This window comes from Aristolochia californica, unplaced genomic scaffold, assembly GCF_029961685.1.
Source record: "Aristolochia californica isolate CCGP_79_NKW_82.1479 unplaced genomic scaffold, dmAriCali1.0.hap1 SCAF_2, whole genome shotgun sequence".
NCBI lineage: Eukaryota > Viridiplantae > Streptophyta > Magnoliopsida > Piperales > Aristolochiaceae > Aristolochia > Aristolochia californica.
In genome coordinates, this window is record NW_027181881.1 from 47232941 (window position 1) to 47248955 (window position 16015).

Genomic DNA, 16015 nt, shown 5'->3' on the forward strand with positions numbered 1-16015 from the left:
CCATGATTACAACACCTGTTGAGCTTGGTCATTGGGGACAAGTGGAGGATAGTGGCCACCCTCCCCTGCATATTGGCTGGTTGAAGCTGAATTTTGATGCCTAGGTCAGGGGTGATGGTATCATCAGGGAAAATGATGGTGGGATCAGCTTTGTCTATGTTTTCCCTTATGGGTACACACTCATGGAGGTTGAGTTGAGTGCTCTCCTTCATTGTCTCAGATTATTTAGACCTTCCCTATCTGGGCCACTGGTGGAGGGTGGCTTCATGGCTATCATAAGTTGGTTGAAGGGTGCTCATTTCCCCCTTGGTGGCTGCAAAAGTAATTTGACTGGATTTGGGACGCCAGTGGGCATGTCTCCCTGGGCTGGCACTACATCCCGGGAGAGGCTAATCATGTGGTGGACCACTTGGCAAGAGAAGGGATATCCCAGCTACACCTTGTTGTTGGAGACTTTGTTCCTCCTGTGCACCCTCGATCAGGATTCTTCTAGTTTTGAGATGAATTTTGTTTTGTTGTGTATTTTCTGTATTGAGTCCCTCTGGAGCCCCCTTCCCTCTCTTTCTCTTGTGTTCTCTTTCTTTGCTTGAATGGATGTAATTCTGTTGTCGCTTGTTTCCAAAAGTTTTTTTTCAGACAGCTAAAGGCCCTAACGAATACTCAGAACTTTCATTATCTGATTGTTTTTTATTTTATTTTCTTTCAAGTATTTCGTTGGGTTCAGATAGTATTTTGGAGCTAATAGTTTTTCATTTGAAAGATGAATTATATGTATAATGCGTGCATATTTTCAAATATTAAGTGGCCTGGTAAATATGTGTTTCATTATCAGATGGGCTTATTTTCTTTTCTTTAAAGTATTTCGGTCAGTTCAGATAGTATTTTGGAGCTAATAGTTTTTCATTTGAAAGATGAATTATTTGTATAATGCATGCATATTATCAAATATTAACTGGCCTGGTAAGTATTTGTGTTTTTATCTCACTGATGGAATGTAAATATCACTTGCTTTATCGCTTCATTATCTATTTCTTTTGGATTATGACTATATCTTTCATATTTGTTTAGCCGTTTTTGTTTGAATACATTGTCTTCATTGAATGATATGTATTTCCACGAGTAGAATTTGCTTTTAACTCCTTTTTTGTCAGGTTAACATTTCTACTAGATGCTGGCTTATAATTTTTTATCCTCTCTCAAGATTGTGGCATCAAATACAATATGGAAAATGGTGGACCAGCTCCTGAGAGCACAACTGATAAGATCTATGACCCACGAAAACAATCAAGGAATACTTCATTGCAGAAGATTTCCCAGATGTATGGATCTCTCCTTAGACCTAATGGCATGCAATTCTTCTTTCAGGTTTTCACTAGTTTTTTTAATTTTCTATGACATGTTCAGGTGGATATTTCTGTTATAAGTGTAACCAGCTTTGGAAGTCATGAGGGATCATTCGATGTGGATGTTTTTTATTCAACAACTGATCATGTAAAACTGATGAAGTAATTATCATATCAAACCATTGATTGTAAAATCGGTCAATTGAAATGTATGATATCACATGCATGAACATATTACCTGAATCTTCCATTCACTGCTTTACTTTCACAGCATCTGCTTTTGATATAAACTGCTGATCTTACTCATGCATTATATGTGGAAATTTTTTGCCTTCCTATAACTTGTTATTTAAATTTCTTAATGCACAGATCAATCTTTGATATTGAGTCTATCCAGAAGCTGCTTGCATCTCCAAAATTTTCTCTCTGGTAAGTGTATATTCTGAACTTGCACTGACATGTTAGCTCAAGATGGTTTTCACCTTTTACTTAGATGGTCTTCTTCTGTAGTTATGATGCTCTTCACGGGTAGCTGGAGTGTATGCAAAGCGTATTTTTATTGAAAAGCTTGGTGCTGATGAAAACCAATTATTAAATTACATACCGAAGGTGTTGTCTCTCTCTCTCTCTCTCTCACACACACACACACATACACACACTCTCAAGCTTTTCTATACTTATTTCTTCTGTGGCCTTCTACAAATAGGAAGACTTTGGAGGAGGCTATCCAGACCCCAACCTGACTTATGCCAAGGGGTTAGTTGCACGCATGGGATTAGGCAAAACAAATGAACCACCAGAATTTGGAGCTGCTGCTGCTGATGGTGACGCTGATCGCAACATGGTTCTTGGTAAAAGGTACTCTCTCTCTCTCTGAAGATTGTAAATGAATTTCCAAACTGGGGCTCAGTTGATTCGGATCGTTGCCAGTAATAATGCTTTTAGTTTTGCTCATTTTGTAAGTACAGTAGATTGTGTTTTTGCTTTATGCACATTTTTTGAAAAAGATGTGTATATATAAACAAGAAAATACAGAATTTACAAAGAGTAGAGCATTTCCATGACAACCAGAGATTGTAGGGTTTAGCAAGCGCATCGGCTACCGAATTGGTGGATCTCGGAATGTGAGACCAAATACAAGATAATAATGAGCAAATTTCAATAATCTCCTAAAAAATGTCCCAATGGCGCCACGGGGGAGGAGATGCTCGCTCACCACGGAGGAGGAGATGCTCGCTCACACCATCCAATGACCACCTTCGAGTCCTCGAGTCCCCTTATCTCGAAAAACGTAGAGCCCATTGAGGAGACTGTGAAGCTCTGTTGACGTAGAGTTTGTGATTCCTAAAGGGCTGGCATATAAGTAAGAGTTGGTTAACTAGGTGGTCCGAGATAACCCCGCCGAATCCTGAGATTCGGGGTTACCTAGAGAAGAACCATCAAAGTTCAACTTAAGGTAACCAGGATCAGGAGGGGTCTATTCCTGCATAGTCCGGGCATTTGACTTCAAGTGCATCCTAGCCAAATTAAACCAGTTATCACGGATAGGAGTCCCCACAAATGAGGAGAAAGACTTCTTCGTCAGGAGCCAAGAGGAAATATGCCCTACCACTCGGTCAGCCACCCGATCCGTAAATTCGATTTTACCTTCAAACCTTCTACGGTTACGCTCATTCCATAAACCCACGGTATAAAGCTAGCACAGGCCGAGAGCATCACCTTTCCGAGACCAGGAAGGGACATACCAATAAGCGATTTATTGAATGAGATCGAATCGGCCGCCATACAGAATTGAATCCCCATCATGCTGAGAATGGATGTCCGCACCTTCCATGAGAAGATGCATGGAAGCAAAATGTGACTAGTGGACTCAACTTCAATATTGCAGAGAGTACATAAGGGGTCTACTGAAGGATGAGCTCTTCTTCGAAGCATGTCAGCCGAGAGAATCTTGCTGTGACAGGCACTTCACATAAAGAATTTAATCTTAGGAGGAGCACATAGACGCCAAACAAAAAAGACCTCATGATTCTGATTAGAAGTATTCCAACCATTGATGAAACTGAAAGCAGATAATACTGAGAAGATGCCTTTTTTCTCTGGCCACCAAAGGACAAATTTTTACCGCAGTCCTCTTCTAGGATGAAGGTTCATACCGCCCCCCTCGAAAGCATCGGCAACTGATATATTCCTATGGGTGGATAGGAGAAACAAACTTCTGAAGGCAATCTGTAGCGGCTCCTGCCCCAACCATATATCATCCCAAAATTTAAGGGACCTACCGTTTCCAACATAGAATCTGCAAGCAGCTGAGAATTTTGGAACGAGTAAGCGCTCTCCAAATTGAAGATAGACCTTTCCGATTTCCTCCTGACATCCACCAATGAGTCATACCTCCAAGTTTGGCAATAACCATTTCCTTCCAGAGATTTGAGGATTGAGTATTGATTTTCTATAGCCATTTAAGGAGCAGAGTTTGATTCATATCTTAGGTTTTCCAAATCCCCAAGCCACCCAAATTTTTTGGCAAACAGACTTCATCCCATTTGACCAGGTGATATTTAAAGGTGTCACTCGATCCTCTCCATAAGAACCTTCTTTTGAGTTTATCCATTGTCTTACATATGGATGCAGGACAGGGCATAAAAGATAGAGAATAATTTGGAATACCTGCAATGCAAGATTTGAGGAGGTTGAGCCTCCCTGCCTTACTAAGTAACCGCCCTTTCCAAGTTGCCAACCTGGATTCAATCCTCTCAACCACTGGAGTCCAAAGCCTTTTACAGATGTGGCCGTTGAATAATGGCAGGCCAAGATATGTGGACGGTAAATTGCTTGTTGAACAACCAAGTAAATTAGCCATCTCTGCAAGAAGCTCAAGACTAACATTAAACCCCATTAGAGGTCTTTCCCCAATTGACTTTCTGGCCTGATGTTACCTCAAAAAGACCTAATATCACTTTAATCTTTCTGGCTCCCTCGATGTTACTGATCCCAAATATAATAGTGTCGTCTGCATACTGTAGGATAGGGACATTAAATGCTTCTTGAGGGCTAATTGGAGGGAGCCAACCAAGGCTAACTGCAGAGTAAAACATAGAAGAGAGGAATTCACTGATCATGTTGAAGAGGGGGGAGAGCGGATCACCTTGTCTAATACCTCTGGACCCTTTGAAAACACAGACTATGCCATTTAAAAGGAGAGAATATGAGGCCGATCCCACGCAACTCCTGATCCAAAATCTCCATCTGTCTCCAAAACCCATTTGACCCTTGATCTCGTCAAGAAGAATCCAATTAACTCTATCAAACGCCTTCTCTAAATCAAGCTTCAGCACAATTCTAGGCTCATCATTCCGTTGGAAATGGTCGATAAGCTCATGTGCAACCATAATGGAGTCTAATATCTCTCTTCCTTTAAGGAAAGCACCTTGCCCTCTGTGTATGACGGCAGGAAGAAAAGCTTTTAGGTGATGAGCCAGAATTCTAGCAATGATTTTGTAGGTGCTTGAGATGAGACTAATTGGATGGAAATCCTCAGGCATCTCAACACTAGCCTTCTTCGGGACCAAGGCAATAAATGACGCATCAATACTGCGGAAGGTGACCCCATTTCTGTGATGTCCTCCTTGAGTCGGGGCCAAAATCTTTTAAGGAAATCACCATTGAAGCCATCAGGGCCCGACGCTCTATCACTTTCCATGCCTAGGACAACGCACTCAATTTCCGCGGCGGAGAAAGGAAGCTCTAATAAAGAGGCAGCAGCTGGAGATAACTAAGAGAATCTAATGTGCTGTAATTTTGGCCTATTGAAGGATTCTTCTGAATATAGATCTGTAAAATACTTCAACAACACATTAGTGATCTCAGTCCGACACGACGTTACCTTATTATTAATACATAATGAGGTAATTCGATTGGATCTACGTTTTGCCGAAGCCACAACATGAAAGAATTTAGTATTGGCATCTCCTTCCTTCAGCCATTTAAATCTAGCTCGCTGTTTCCATCGGATTTTCTCTTGATGAAGGATAGAATTGAGATTAGAGTTGAGAGAAACTTGGGAGGAAAATTCCTCCGAAGTCAAGTACCTTTGTTCCTCAGCAAGGTCCAAATTCGCAATCTGAGCAAGAAGAGAGGACTTTTCAGCAGCCAACGCGGTACGGTGACAGGTGGCCCACTCCTTGATTTTGCCTTTTAAGAAACGAAGCTTCAGAGAGAAGGCCCAATCTCCTAAGCTTGGGGCTTCCGACCACCATCCATCAATAAGAGAGGCAAAATTTTTCCGACAGCCATGAGTTCTCGAACCTGAAAGGGGAAGGACACCATTTCTCAAAAGAGGTAGTTACCATGATTGGCCAGTGATTTGACCCCACCTTGTTGTGAACGTTCCCCGAGACATTTTCAAAGAGCTGCAACCAGTCAGGACAAGCCAGGAAACGATCCAGCTTTGATAAAATCAGTTACTGTTGGCTATTCGACCATATGTAATTTTTCCCGGATAATGAGATCTCATCTAAACCACAACTGCCAATGAAATCTGAAAAACCTCTCATAGAAGCAGAAATACGAGTGGCGGGGGGTTTCTTCTCATTGCAGTACCGGATTGCTTTGAAGTCACCCGCAAAAATTCATGGGAGCCTCCAAGATGGATATAGGTCACATAATTCTTCCCCAAAGAGGGTCCTCTCACGATATCTGGTTGGGTTGTACACTCCCCCTACACACCATATCATGCCGGAGGAGAGATCTCTGAACTGGATGCCTAGGGAGAAAAGACCTTCAACCACATGGAGGGAGTCCAAAAGAGAAGAGTCCCAGGCCACAAGGATGCCCCCGGAATGGCCTAATGCATTAACATCCGCTCATTTAATAGAAGGATTCAACCAGATCTCCTTAACGATAGTGTCAGACATCTCCTGGCATTTTGTCTCTTGTAAAATAACCACAGAGGGTTTGAACTGGGAGAGAAAATTTGAAATCATTTCCTTCTTCCGAAAGCCACCAATACCCCTTACGTTCCAAGATAACACAATCATCTAGGGTTGAAGGTTGGTACTCCCGACGAGGCATTGTCTCCAAGCAACTGACCTCTGTAAACTGCTCCAAAAAGCCGTGCAAGACTCATCATTTGTTGCCATGTCTCGTCGTCATATTTAGGTTGCTCGACCTGAAGTTCTTCCACCAGACGATCGGGTCTACCAGTTGAGGGAGGCGGGCTTTTGCTTTATGCACATTACTTTCAGTATAGCTTAACCTTTCCAATCTGCGTCATTGGGTTTGCTGGATTAGTTTGGTGGAAGGGCTTTTTGCCATCACTAACTGTCTTGAAACTTGTCCTCGCACTTCACTCTTGGTATCCGAATCTTCTGGATGGTAACTAAAGAACTCATTATTGCCTGTAGATTTTTTGTCACTCCATCAGATTCTGTGGCCATCATTGCCTGCCAATGCCATTCAGCCCATTCCTTTCTTTGCTTCTGGTTAAAGGGGTGTTGCCTGGTAATCATTTAATGCCAACTTGATAGTCATTTTTCAGTTAAGCTGGACTTGTAGAAGCTTTTTACTTCTTCTTTTCTTATGGACCTGGGCCTTTCCTTCTGTGAGAATGTTTTTTTTACTGTTTTTTTTTTTTTTTTGGTTGGAGAGGGGATGAGTGAGAGTGTTCTTGGAGAAGGTATGTCTTTTGTCTGATTTTGTTTCTTTGCTCTTTCTTGCTCACGGGAGCATGCCTATGTCTGCTGCTCTAGATGTTGTAGCAAAAGCATTGAATCTAAAGTTTTTTTTAGGTAATAAATAGTGGCGACACCTATATTATATTGCAGAAATGTGTTATCTTGTTTTGTTAATCTTAAATGAGTGACTTGGTTGTGAATTCCTTATTTTGTCTCAGGTGCCCACTGGCTGGAAATTCTTTGGTAACTTGATGGATGCTGGTTTGTGCTCAATTCATGGAGAAGTGAGTTTTGGAACTGGTAGGTGGTATTGACGATGTATTCCTGTAGGCTCAGTTTAGCCGAAGTCAAACTGCTGCAGCACACCAATCAGATTCTTTATTCCTTTTCTTTTATTTATTTATTTTTTCTTGTTTCAAACGACTTACTGCTATTATGAACTCTTAACAAAGGGTCTGATCATATCCGAGAGAAGGATGGGATCTGGTCAGTTTTGGCCTGGCTTACAATACTTGCCTTCAAAAATAAGGACAACCTTAGTGGTGTAAAGTTGGTGACTGTTTTGTGAACATTGGTCCAATTATGGTTGCCATTATTATACACGATATGACTATGAGGTAAGACAAGGAGGTTTTCATTTAAAACTGGGGTGTCAAATTCTTGATCTAGCTTTTTAGGTTCTGTGGCTATTCATTGTCTCCTATTGTTGCATTAGGTGAGCGAAGGAACTTATGGCAAATTTGATCAAGCTGCAGTCTTTTCTTCCTGATGTCAACAAGTTTCGTCACCCTACTGCCAAAGGATTCTGCAGGAGTTGTGTCCTTGCAGATGTGCTTGTTTCGCAAATTGAGTTGTTCTTGCCATTTCTTTTTTCTCGTTTTCACAGCTTAATGACACTAGTCAAGTGGGGAATTTTTTTATAGATAATTGATTTTTTTGCTGAAATATAAAAGGAATAAGATCAGATGTGTCAGATTGCTGCTGCCGATGAATTTGAATATAAAGATCCAGTTGATGGTTCCATCTCTAAGCACCAGGGAATTCGCTACATGTTTGCTGATGGGTCTCATTTGGTGAGAAAGGACTCATACATGGTTATTAATAAACATTAGGTTTTGCTCTGATTGGACGCCCCCAACGTATCAGCTAGCCACGTGGATTTTTCTATTAGGGAGCAACTGCCTTCCAATATTTTGGCAAGAGTCATGGTCCCTGCTGAGCTATGGTTGGGGGGCCGGTTGTTCGATTGGAGATTTATATACTACTGTGGGGGTCTCACTTTGGACCTATCTGAGTGTGTTTTTAATGTTTGATTAATCTGGAACTGGATCTGAGGGTGCAACAATCCGTGTTTATATCGAGCAATATGAGAAGGATCCTTCAAAAACTGGAAGGGATTCTCAGGAAGCACTTGACCCCTTGGTAAGGACCATTCGCTTTGATATCTTAGTTTCTTCTGCTGTCATCAATTGTGCGTTTTATCCTTGATTGATTTTCTTTTATCTGGAATATCATTTGATATGATCTCCACAATTATGTTTTTAAAGGTGGGAGGTTGCACTCAAGCTCTCTAAAATGGAGGCGTTCACAGGCCGGTCAGCACCTACAGTCATCACATAGGACAATGATCTTCACTTCATCAGCTTTGATCTCCATAATCGATGTTCATGCTGGCAGTAGCGCTATAACCGCATAGTAAACTCGTCGTGATAAATCTATGACAAATAAATAAGAAATAGAATTATATTAGCAATGCCAAAACGACCATTTACTAATAAATATTACAATTAAGTTAGACTTTACATATAGTCCTAAGGATGTCGAGGGATCGAGAACGAGAGGTGAGGATGAGGGAGCAGATCGAGGAGGACGAGGGAGAATATGTTGTGGAAGAGCAGCATCCTGCGAGCAGCAAAGGGCTTGGTTTGGCATTGGAGCCTGAGTTGGGAGGTGGATGGACAGTGGTGACTCGGCATCGGCAGAGACAAGGAGCTTCTGCTTTTACTTCACTCAATCTCAAATCCAAAACCAGACGTCGACTCTGAAGATTGATGAGATTAGTGTTGCAGAATGCCGCCACATTAGGATTTCAATGTCAAATGAAGAAAAAAAGGTCATTTACCAGAGTCCCATTGAGGACGGGTGAAGCATTCTTGTCCCTCGAAGAGACGGATTAGTGTTGCAGAATGCCGCCACGTTAAGATTTCAATGTCAAATGAAGAAAAAAAGGTGGTTAACTAGAGTCCCACTGAGGACCGGAGAAGCATTCTTGTCCCTCCGAGGGACGGATTAGTGTTGCAGAATGACGCCACATTAGGATTTTAATGACAAATGAAGAAGAAAAAAGGCGTTTACCAGAGTCCCATTGAGGACTGGAGAAGCATTCTTGTCCCACCTAGAGACGGTCAAAACTATATTTGCATTGATCAAGAGTGGTAATAAATATAATAATTAGAGCTTTATCTCTAAGGGAAGATAAAAAAATCTTATCTCCTGAACGGGAAGGGGGGAAGATAATCCCGGTTTCCACTGGCTACAATTTTTTAAGGCACTTGAAGGTTTTTTCCCTTCTTTGGGAGGTTGATGGTGACGCACCCAGGGGTCCAAAGTTAGTCAGCTGAACTACATGGGCTTGTCTCCCACAGAAAAGATACATCTCATTAAATCCACGTTAGAATCTGGCCCATGCTACTTGGGTATAACAAATTCAAACATCTCTCTCTCTCTCTCGCTCTCTATTTTGGTCAAAACTAGCTGTTTCTTTCTTGTGCGATTTAATTAGATAGCCCAATTTTAAACTAATTCTTACAGTTGCCAGATTGGCCTTTGGGCTTATATTTCATCCTCATTCATTTTATTTTATCTTGTCTGTACTGAATCTTCTTTGTTTTAGGTAGGAAACCTAATCTGAAAGGAAGGAGGATGCCGAATCTATAAGACCAGAGAATTCCAAAAAAGATTTTAAGTCGGTCAGACGGTGTCCTTGTCTCAACAAAAGCAAACCTCCATTTCAATGAAAATTACAAGAAGGATGATACATTTCATTAAATATTTCCAACCCTCACACAGATTGGTATATGTTTTATTTTCCGGAGAACATCACATATACATATACAGATTCCACTTCAGCTTTTTCTTCATCGACTAGACATTCTATACAGAGGAAGATACATTTTTATGCTGAGTAGCAGTCCTGCAATCTCTCTCTCATAAACCTGAGGTGACGGGGACACCCGCGCTTGTGATCCATGAAGTTCCCAGGAAGCTCCCCACTGTAAATTTTGCGGCGTCTGCCCCGCTCATAACATGAAAACCAGGCCACTTCACGCGCCCTCCGGTAGCAGCGCCGCCGCCGGTGTTCATATACTCCCCGTAGTAAAGAGTCTTCAAGGCGAAGTTCCCGTTCCACTCGAACCACCCAGCCGGCTCTATCAAGCTGCCCAAGGTGCACTTCATGAAAACGGTTCGAGAATACTCCTTCCAAGGCCGCCCCAGGTACGACTTGACGCCACTCAAGTCCGAAGCGGCGGTCACCCTCGAACTGTGCACAGAGATTCCTGTGTTCTCGTTGGGGTCCGATCGTCCCTGAGCCGTCACTGTATTCTTCTGCCCGCTCATGGGTTTCCGGACGTAGATATTGGAGTTCTGGATCACCGTCACCGCGTCGCCGAAGATGAAGTCCACGGTGCCGTAGATGTCGCAGTCTCTGTAAAACTGTCGCTGGGAGTATACGTACAAAGTGTCTTGGTAACCCTTGAAGCTGCAACGGTAAAATATTGAGAGATCAGAGCCGGAGCGGAGGGCGACCGCTTGGTGCTTCTGTGGTCCAGCAGTGTTCTCAAACGTCATGTCCCGAGCGATGAAGCCATCACCCGTCACAGCTGTGAAGAAGAAATTGGACCAGGTTAGCCTTGAATAATTCGCTGAAAGGCACAGCAAATGTTAGTTTTTCTACGAATCAGAAACGATAAGAAGAGAAAGTTCTTCATGCGAAGGCAGGGGAAAGCTTATTAATTTCATTCCAGCTAGTCAATTGGACAGAGAGGGCTTGGGGTATGAGAACTGTGTTAACTCGTAGGACAGAAGCAACTTGCCATTTCCATATTGGTAGAAATTTTTTAATCTAATATATTACTAACTTGGACAAAATTTATATTGTATTATTCCTTTTTTACAAGACGTGATTCAGCTGGTTTTTTACAGGACCCAGATTCAAGAATGAAAGGGTGAGCTCAAACTGGAGCTGCATCATCATTCGGATCTCTTATGGAGAAGACGAATCAAGGGAGTTACAGATTTGCTGAATTGACAGCAACTTTTATGTTTTACTATCAAGAAGAAAGAAGGAAACTGAGAATAATCATCGTCTTTTAATTTTGTTCCGACGCTTTCTGGGTTAAGAAAATTCTTCAGTTTCTTCAAGAAAAAGAAAATTTCATGACTGTCGTGCGTAAATGAAACGTCCACACACGACACAAACCAGCTGAATTGGTTTTCTATCTAGACTCTAGACTTGAACAATCGCGACCTTGTAATGAAAGTCAAGAATAGACTAATTCATATCTTCAAGGAAATTGGCCTATGTCTGTCACCTCGAGGGTTCCGTATGTAATAAAATAAGGACTACGGAAGTCCAGACAACGGAGCTCGAGCAAGAAGCTTCAATCTGTCAAGGTGAATTCGTTACGAACAGTAAATACTAAAATCAGCTCAACGGGGACAAAAAGTACATTTGACGCTGATGTGATTCGTATTATCCCAGTCCAAGCAAGTATTTTCTGCAACTTTCGTGTTATAGCAAGAAAGCTTATCGGCTGATCATTCGAAGTGAGGAAGACTTACCGAAAGTTGCAGAACGAAAGGTGGTGGAGCCGCCTACCACGCTCTTACTGCCCGTGACAACAGTGGAATCGATTCCGTCCCCAATAAACATCAGATTTTTCATAGACTTCTTAACCTCGACATTCTCCTTGTACACGCCCGCTTTCACGTGTATGATGAACCTCTTACCTCCGCTTTTCTTCTCTGCAGCGGCCACGGCCTCGGAGATGGTTCTGTGATTGCCGGAGCCGTCTTTTGCCACTACAAGATTGGCTGTAGATGCGGGCGACTGAAGAAGTCTCCTTTCTGTAGGGGAAACCCAATCAGGAAACCCATCAGAAAGTAGCTTCCGACCTCCACCGGACTTGGTGGATGCCGGAGCTGCAGACAAAGCTGCAGCTTTGTTGATGGCTAGTGAGTTGCTGAGGAACTTGGTGAAGTTCCCGGTCATGAAAGGAAAGGAGCTCAAAAGGGACGAAGAATTGAGCTCCATGAACCCATTTCTACAGGTCTGGAGGTTGGTGGTTGCCGCACTTAGCCAAGTCTGAGTATCTTCCAGCTTCATCGAGCTAACTGAGCGTTTAAGTTGATCGACTGTGTCCTCCATGAGCTCCATGCAGTCTGCCCAGGCCACCTTTCCTCGCTCGTCCATGGAGCCCAAGTCCACGGCCGAAACAAACCGATGAGCTTGCTCCGCCCGAGTCAAGGTGGCTTGGAGGGCCAAACTGCGAAACCCAGATTGAGTATCGTCAAAAGATGACAGCGGTACTTCATGACTAGAGGTAATGATCAGAGAAGAACAGACATCTGGGTACGGGGTTTGGCTACAGTAAGAGCTAACGTCACCCCCACTCACCAACCCAACACTAACAGCAGAGACCAGGAAGACACTCACAAAACAAACAACCAGTTTATCCATGATCACGACCAAACTGGTTCAAGACTACTGACTTGCCCTTCTCTTTTGGGTACTTTTCCTCTAATGGTTTGAGCAAACGAAGGAAGAAGAGAGGTATTTATAGGGCGAGAGGCAGCTCTTCTCCCTCAGTGGAGAGACGTGATACATCAAGGTAAACTTCAAAGGTAATCCTGCCATGCACAGAGGAAAACGACGTACCAGGGTGAATTCTCTCGATTTGACGAGCAGCTGGGTTTAGACATGGAAACCGATTGGTGGCTGCTAGGAAATCCATGGATATCCAAATAAAGATGAAAAGGCCATAAACGCGTGGCCGAGGAGCGAACAAGCCATCTGGGTCAAGAACAATGTGTCACTGAGAAGCTTACGAAATGAGAGGATAAGAAGGTACAACTTTAATTCTAAATTGCCACGAAACAAATCTGAATCTGTGTCTCGTTAGGGTTTCGGTAGGATCGATTTCCTTCAATAATCGTTGGTGACGCGTGGTTTTCCTATTCCAGAAAACTGAATATTTGTTGTTGTCTCTCTTCCTTGCAGAGGATCGAGTCAAGCAGCTCTGCCCTACTCTCTTTTAAAAATATTTCTCTTTTCATTATAGCGTCTTGATTTGGATTTGATCCAAACAAGTGCACCCTATTAAATATCAGTTCGTTTCTTGCCAAACACAAGCAACTTGTTGAACTTCTCCTGTTGCTAATTGAAGGAATCAGAACATAAATAGAGAGTACTACAATAATATTTTTCTTTAATTTGACCAACTGTTTGATCTTAACTAAGGCATCAATAAACCAGCTTTCTAGCCCTAAAGTCACTTTTCAATTGTCTGTTAACAAACAAACATCTCACTTTAATGAATTAGATATTGAGGTAATCAAAGCTTATTCAAGAAAATATAGGGAGGGCAATTAGTTTTTGAAGCTTGAACCCTACCACTTTCCTCTAATGTGTAAGCCATTCGGTTCCTGTCCAATCTCAGACCCGATTATCATCTAGGAAATTTTTTCCCCAAATAATCGATTCTCTTTATTAACCCATTTTATTCAAATAATAATTAAGAGATCATATGACCCGAAGAGTAAGGTCGATGTATGTTAAACGTATTATTTTAACATTTTCTTTTCGTCTTTTCGAAAGAAAATTTGGTTTTTGAAAAAGTAATGGATGATAATGATGTTGATCATGACCCCGACTAAAGGCGTGTGTATGAGTATGTGTTTAAAATTTTTAATTTTTAATTTTAAATAAAAAATTGAGGGTCAGATCTTTTATTACATGAGTATTAGTATCGGATTAGTCCCCTCAAATCACATGAAAAATAGTAAAGAGTTATTTGTTCTTTGTTATAAGGACTAGGAATATGAACAAACTTTGTCTATGATTATTTGAGACTTGTTCCAACAACAAATCCTTGTAAATGGAATCTATTCTCACCAGTCCCCACTTAGGGACCACTTTTAAAGAAGTTTAAAGGCAAATCTCAATCTTCTTGTGATTGGCTTCATCCCCTGATCCACATTGAAAGTTGCCATTTACATGAAGAGGAATATTTGAGGTAAAAGTATAATATCATAGAGTAACACGTACTGCCTTTACATTGGAGAAGAACACAAAGATATATTCATCTTGTTTAGTTAAAAGGATTAACCCAGTTCATAGTCCACGGAATGATGCTAAAAAACAATTTTATTGGATCAAATGGTTTTCAAATAGTTCTTTTTTAACAGAAAATGTTAGTCTACGCCTACCAAACCCTGCATATTCTTTATCCATTTGAGATACGTTTTTCAGACCTGCTTACAGTATAATTATGCTGAGATTGCTTCACGGAGAGACATTTTTGAAGTGCTAGAATTTGCTGAAACAGCAAATTCTTGTGGCTTACGCATGGACGATGGATCCTGGAGTGGGAGTTTGGAAAAAAGAAAAGTTGATTGTGAGATTCATAGTAGGGTCGTGAAATACAACACTCAAGTTCAAGGGACCTGGATTCCCTTAAGAAGCTTCTGCAAACAATAACGACACAGAGCTTTCAACTTGGAGAAATCAAATATCATTTGTGATGGGAGGATAATGTCGTGGCAGCAAACTAACGGGTTTTCATTTTTTTTTGTTTTAGTTACTGAACTGTGTAAAGACTGAAGAGTTCCTTGTCATCTTCGTTAGGGAGGGCTCCTGTTATCTTATTTTAATTGGCTTGAGAAAGACAAGTTTCCTCCCTGACGACACCTTTTGATCCCCGATTTTGCGAAGATTAGATGGCAGAAGCCCGAAAGAAGGAAAAGAACAGGCACCACAAGTTTCTCTCTAACAGAGTTCTCGTTGAATTTCGGAAAAGAAGAGTACATAGAGTACAAGACAAACAAACCCATTATCTTCACTACTCTATTAGGTGTCACTTCTCCTGAAGACGACGCCAGACAACGGCCATGGAAATCTATGATTAATTGGTTTACTTCTTAATGAAAGACACGGTAAGCCGACTGGACTAGCTGCCGGAAAACTACAGACAGTTTTACACCAGTTGATCATAGTGACGAATGAATGTTTTTTCCATTAAATTAGTTTGCGGAGCAGAACATTGATAGTAATCTCTGAGGGGGGGCAAGATTATAAGCTTTCTGATGATCATGACTTCATCCCAAGGTGGAGCCATTTCTTCTGCCCTGAGAGCTGTGTTAGATTAGTATGCATTTGAATGGATAAGAACAAGCTGCATAGAGCAGAATTTAGAACGACTTCAGGGGTATCATGCGCCGAAGATAGAACCCAATTTATTAGTTGTTATGTTATATTTATACTATTGCGTGATGGATTGACTATTTTTCCGAAGATAATGTAGGCTGTGACATCAATAGATATCTCAATGAGTTTTTATAATTCTTCTGAGCATCGAGAATTAATAGGTACCTTTGACTTGCACAATTATGAATGCACGAAGAAAATCCTAACTTTAAACTTAGAAGTGAATCGACCCGTCCACTTGAACCCGTTCGTTCTGAATCCTGAAATGTCAAATTTATGTTTCCGTAAAATTTTGAATGGATGGACCCAATAATGCACTAGGGTTTGCGCTCACTGCGTGTTAGGTCAATAAATCTTAAATCGTAAATTTGTTTTTCTAGTCTCGTGGGCAGCGAAAACGAAAGCAAAGCAATTCGATATATAAGACACCTCCAAGTGTACTGGTGCTCTTGTCAGCAGAATTAAACTTCTCGGTTTGTTCATAATATAATCTAATAATTCAATACAGGGTT

The 16015-nt window shown here is 41.5% G+C and overlaps 1 protein-coding gene and 1 pseudogene across 1 annotated transcript; one reads left to right on the forward strand and one right to left on the reverse strand.

The window, feature by feature from the left end:
* Positions 1–911: 911 nt before the first annotated feature.
* On the forward strand, positions 912–8758 carry LOC137955199 (phosphoglucomutase, cytoplasmic 2-like; annotated as a pseudogene).
* Positions 8759–10225: 1467 nt separating this feature from the next.
* LOC137955584 (probable pectinesterase/pectinesterase inhibitor 17) lies at positions 10226–12758 on the reverse strand. Its single transcript, XM_068802594.1, has 2 exons — positions 11861–12758; positions 10226–10899 (listed from the first exon to the last, which is right to left on the reverse strand). The coding sequence occupies exons 1-2, from the start codon at positions 12756–12758 to the stop codon at positions 10226–10228; spliced, it is 1572 nt and encodes a 523-aa protein (XP_068658695.1).
* Between the last annotated feature and the right edge of the window lie 3257 nt (positions 12759–16015).